Raw genomic sequence first — 5372 nt, forward strand, 5'->3', positions numbered from 1 at the left:
GATGGCCAGAACCGTCATGTGCTGAGCTATCTCGGGGACTTCCTGTTCAGTCCGCAGCGGGCTCGTACGCCGGTCAAGGCGCTGTCAGGTGGCGAACGGGCACGGCTGTTGCTCGCCAAGCTGTTCAGCAAGCCGGCCAACCTGCTGGTGCTGGACGAACCGACCAACGACCTGGACGTGGAAACCCTGGAACTGCTCGAAGAAGTGCTGCTTGGCTTCCCCGGCACCGTGCTGATGGTCAGCCACGACCGTGCCTTCCTCGATAACGTGGTGACCAGCACCCTGGTGTTCGAGGGCGAGGGCAGGGTGCGCGAATACGTCGGCGGTTATCAGGACTGGCTGCGTCAGGGCGGCTCGCCACGCCTGCTGGGTGTGGGTGAAAGCAAGTCTGGCAAGGCCGAACTGGCCACTGCCATCGTCGAAGCGCCAGCTCCGGTCGCCGCAGCGCCGGTGCAAGAGGGCGTCGTACCGGCGAAGAAGAAACTAAGCTCCAAGCTGCAGCGTGAGCTGGAAGCCATTCCGGGGCGTATCGACGGCCTGGAACAGGAAATGGCAGCGGTACAGGAGCAGGTATCCGACCCTGCCTTCTATCAGCAGCCGGTGCAGGTCACCACGCAGGTATTGGCGCGTCTCGAGAGCTTGCAAAAGGAAATGGACGAGTTGCTCGAGCGCTGGGCAGAGCTGGAAGGCTGACGAAGGAACGAACGAGCTATGGCCATCGAGTACCGCATCACTCTCGACGACAATCATCAGTTCAGCTATCGGATCGAGCTGAACCGGGAATACGACGTGGCCGTAGCGCAACAGGCGCCGGCCTGGACCCGTCTCGGGCATCAGCAATGCAGCAATTGCCCACTGAGCCGTGATCAGTTCAGCCACTGCCCGGCTGCAGTCGATCTGCATCGGGTGATCGAGGATTTCCGCGGCCTGCCCGCGTTCAAGAAGGTCAGCGTCTGGGTACGTACGCCGGAGCGCGAGTACACCAAGCAGGTCGGGCTGGAGGAGGGCTTGCGCGCGCTGCTGGGCGTGATCATGGCCACCAGCGCCTGCCCGGTGCTGGCGCGTCTGAAGCCCATGGCGCAGCATCACCTGCCCTTTGCCAACAATCAGGAGTTCATTCTGCGTGCGGTGTCGCTGTACCTGACGCGGCAGTATTTCAACATGCGCGAGGGGCGCCTGGCCGACTGGGAGCTCAAGGGCCTGGTGCGTCTGTTCCAGCAGCTCAAGCTGGTCAACCAGGCGTTCTGGCAGCGCATTCACGACACCTGTGAGGGCGACTCCAATCTCAAGGCGTTTCTCACCTTCTTCTCGATGTCGTCGAGCATGACGGTGTCACTGGAAACCCAGTTGCAGAAGATTCGCCCGCTGGTGATGAGCGCGGGCGAGTCGTTCGAGTAGGGGCGAAGCCAAAAAGCTCGCCGCTGAAGCGCCTCCCACGGGCAGGGCCAACGCGGCTACTGTGGGAGAGGCTTCAGTCGCGACGCGATCTCAGGCGCCTTTTTCCTTTTTCAGGCGCACGGCGAGCACGTCGCAGGGCGCGCCATGCAGCACGTCATTGGCGGTGGAGCCCAGTAGCAGCGCGAGACCGTGCCGGCCATGGCTGCCGACCACGATCAGGTCGCAACCCTGTTCTTCGGCGAGGCGGTGGATTTCCTGGCGTGGCTGCCCGTAGGCCAGGTGGCGCTGGTCCGCGCTGAGCTCCGGGTACTTGCCGGTAAAGCTGTCCAGGCGTTCACGCGCCTGTTCGAACTGCTGTTGCTGCAGCATCGACAGGTCCATAGGCACGTCACCGCCGAATGCCATGGCCATGGGCTCGACGATATGCACCAGGGACATCCTGGCACCACTGGCCTTGGCCAGCTTCTGCGCACGGACCACTACGGGGTCGCATTCGTCGGTCAGGTCGACGGCGACCAGAATGTGCTGGTAGGGCATGGTTGACTCCTCCTCGAAGGGGCAAATGGCTATGCAGCAAGTATGGCCCCGTTGTGCACGATAAGGGGCCTGTTGTCATCATCCGGACAAAGAAAAGCCCGGTGCGAGCACCGGGCGGGGACAGGCCAGGCAGGCCGGAAACATAAAGCATCACTGTTGGTTGGCGGCGTACTGGGCAGACACGCCTTCCAGGCCTTCGATGATGCTGTCGGAATACTTGCTGACGAGAAAGGGTACGGTGTTCTCGTTGTAGTTGCGCAGCGACTTCTCGATGTAGCGCCACTTGGTTTCGATGGCGCTCAGTGCAGCCGTGATCTGCGGCGTGTTCTGCTGTGCGGCACTGAGGCTGCCGAGCTTGCTGGCGAAATCACCGACCAGCACGTCCATGGCGCGTTCTTCACCGCCGCCGAAGAAGCTGGTGCCGACCGATGCGCTGCGGGAAGCATAGTCCAGTGCGATGTTTTGCATCAGCAGGCTTTGTTCGCGGCTCTTCTGGGTCAGCGGCGGCACGCTGAAACCGCTTTCCTGCTGAATCTTCTGATACAGCTCCTGACTAATGGCCATGAGACGCTGGTTGTGATCGGCCAGGTCGGCGACAGGCTGCAGGTCGGTATAGCCCTGCTTGCGCATGGCGTCCATCAGGGCCTGGAGGCCGCTGCGATAACTCTGCCAACTGGTTTGCAGCTGCGCTCGCAGCGCCTTGCTCGCATCGCCGGGCATTTCGCCGAGGCTATCGAGACGCGCCTGGCCCTCCTGCAGGGACTCACCGATCATCCGCGCATAGCGCTGGTCGCCCTCCATGCCGTTGTACATGTAGAAGTCGCCCAGGCTTTTCTGGGCTGCCAGGCGCAGCTGGTGCAGGCGCAGCAGATCGTCGGCCGGCGCGGCGCTGAGCAGGGAGGAGGGGAGCAGGGTGAAGAGAAATACGAGCAGGGCGCTCAGGGAAAATGCAAGCGAACGGCGGCTCGACATTGGCAACTCCGTGTGGCCCGTCGTGGGGCTCGATTTGTTTTTGTAGTGCTCGCGGATGGCCCTGTGCCAGCCGAAAGTGAAACGACTGTACCCGCAGCTCGGGCGTTTGGCTAGGGACTCGGGCACGCCGGCAGCGGCCGGGAAAAGCGCGCAATGGCGCGATATTGACGCGGTTTATCGAAAATCGCTGGAGGCCGCGGATGACCGGGCCTGGAGAATTCGTCGAGAAATCGACGAAAACAGGCCAATTGACAAGCGCAGGCTTTTCCCCGAAGGTGTGCATACCCAAATCAAACGGGCGTATGAATTGAGCGTTTGCCTGGTCAGGCGCGCCACTACAGCCCGAATATCGCGTCGGTGGGTGTGTCGTACCGATTGGAGCTATGCTCGACGGCTGTGCCGTGGGCTGGCCTGCCGGTTGGCTCCGATGTGTACTGTTCAGCTTCCATACCGTGGAGATCAGTTGATGATTTACGAAGGTAAAGCCATCACGGTTAAGGCTCTTGAGAGCGGCATCGTCGAATTGAATTTCGACCTCAAGGGTGAGTCCGTCAACAAATTCAACCGTCTTACCCTCAACGAGCTGCGCGCCGCCGTCGACGCGATCAAGGCTGACGGTTCGATCAAGGGCGTGATTGTCACCAGTGGCAAGGACGTGTTCATCGTCGGTGCCGATATCACCGAATTCGTCGACAACTTCAAACTGCCCGACGAAGAGCTGGTGGCTGGCAACCTGGAAGCCAACAAGATTTTCAGCGATTTCGAAGACCTCGCCGTGCCCACCGTCGTCGCCATCAACGGCATCGCCCTGGGTGGCGGTCTGGAAATGTGCCTGGCTGCCGACTACCGCGTAGCGGCCGAGACCGCCAAGGTTGGCCTGCCGGAAGTCAAGCTGGGCATCTACCCGGGCTTCGGTGGCACCGTGCGCCTGCCGCGCCTGATCGGTACCGACAACGCCGTCGAGTGGATCGCTTCCGGTAAGGAAAGCAAGGCTGCCGACGCTCTGAAAGTCGGCGCCGTGGACGCCGTTGTGGCGCCTGAAAAACTCAAGGACGCGGCTCTCGATCTGGTCAAGCGCGCCATCTCCGGCGAGCTGGACTACAAGGCCAAGCGTCAGCCCAAGCTGGAAAAGCTCAAGCTCAACGCCATCGAGCAGATGATGTGCTTCGAGACCGCCAAGGGTTTCGTGGCAGGTCAGGCCGGCCCCAACTACCCGGCTCCGGTCGAAGCCATCAAGACCATCCAGAAAGCCGCCAACTTCGGTCGTGACAAGGCGCTGGAAGTCGAGGCCGCCGGCTTCGTCAAGCTGGCCAAGACCTCGGTCGCCGCGAGCCTGATCGGCCTGTTCCTGAACGATCAGGAGCTGAAGAAGAAGGCCAAGAAGCACGACGAGATCGCCCGTGACGTGAAACTGGCCGCCGTGCTCGGCGCCGGCATCATGGGTGGCGGTATCGCCTACCAGTCGGCCTCCAAGGGCACCCCGATCCTGATGAAGGATATCCGCGAAGAGGGTATCCAGATGGGCTTGAACGAGGCCTCCAAGCTGCTCGGCAAGCGCGTCGAGAAGGGCCGCATGACCCCGGCGAAGATGGCCGAAGCGCTCAACGCCATCCGTCCGACCATGTCCTACGGTGATTTCGGCAACGTCGACATCGTGGTCGAGGCCGTGGTCGAAAACCCGAAGGTCAAGCACGCCGTGCTGGCCGAAGTGGAAGGTCAGGTGCGTGAGGACGCGATCATCGCCTCCAACACCTCGACGATTTCCATCAGCTACCTGGCACAGGCGCTCAAGCGTCCCGAGAACTTCGTCGGCATGCACTTCTTCAACCCGGTGCACATGATGCCGCTGGTGGAAGTCATCCGTGGCGAGAAGTCCAGCGAAGTGGCCGTGGCCACCACCGTTGCCTACGCCAAGAAGATGGGCAAGAACCCGATCGTGGTCAACGACTGCCCGGGCTTCCTGGTCAACCGCGTGCTGTTCCCGTACTTCGGCGGTTTCGCCAAGCTGCTGGAATTCGGCGTCGATTTCGTGCGTATCGACAAGATCATGGAGAAATTTGGCTGGCCCATGGGCCCGGCCTACCTCTCCGACGTGGTCGGCATCGACACCGGCCACCACGGCCGCGACGTGATGGCCGAAGGCTTCCCGGACCGCATGGCGGTGGAAGGCAAGACTGCCGTCGACGTGATGTACGAGGCCAACCGCCTGGGCCAGAAAAATGGCAAGGGCTTCTACGCCTACGAGACCGACAAGCGCGGCAAGCCGAAGAAGGTCTCCGATCCCGAGGCCTATGAAATCCTCAAGGCCATCGTCAAGGAACAGCGCGAGCTGACCGACGAGGACATCATCAACTTCATGATGATCCCGCTGTGCCTGGAAACCGTTCGTTGCCTGGAAGACGGCATCGTCGATACCGCAGCAGAGGCCGACATGGGCCTGATCTACGGCATCGGCTTCCCTCCCT

At 61.7% G+C, this 5372-nt stretch overlaps 2 protein-coding genes across 2 annotated transcripts; one reads left to right on the top strand and one right to left on the bottom strand.

Annotated features, from left to right (window-relative positions):
* Positions 1-1488: 1488 nt before the first annotated feature.
* On the bottom strand, positions 1489-1935 carry LOC120859690 (universal stress protein A homolog 1-like). The gene has a single exon (XM_040235696.1). It carries the CDS (start codon positions 1933-1935, stop codon positions 1489-1491), a length of 447 nt encoding a protein of 148 aa, XP_040091630.1.
* A 1027-nt stretch (positions 1936-2962) lies between these two features.
* LOC120859691 (fatty acid oxidation complex subunit alpha) lies at positions 2963-5360 on the top strand (the record flags this gene model as incomplete). The annotated part of the gene is made up of 1 exon (XM_040235697.1): positions 2963-5360. A coding segment is annotated over exon 1 (2398 nt), but the record flags the coding sequence as incomplete, so codon positions are not given.
* Between the last annotated feature and the right edge of the window lie 12 nt (positions 5361-5372).

The sequence above is a fragment of the Oryx dammah genome, unplaced genomic scaffold (genome assembly GCF_014754425.2).
Source record: "Oryx dammah isolate SB20612 unplaced genomic scaffold, SCBI_Odam_1.1 HiC_scaffold_2388, whole genome shotgun sequence".
NCBI lineage: Eukaryota > Metazoa > Chordata > Mammalia > Artiodactyla > Bovidae > Oryx > Oryx dammah.

What these genes read in the sequence shown, in the direction of transcription:
- LOC120859690 (XM_040235696.1), bottom strand. Translation starts at nt 1,935, where the DNA reads ATGCCCTACCAGCACATTCTGGTCGCCGTCGACCTGACCGACGAATGC.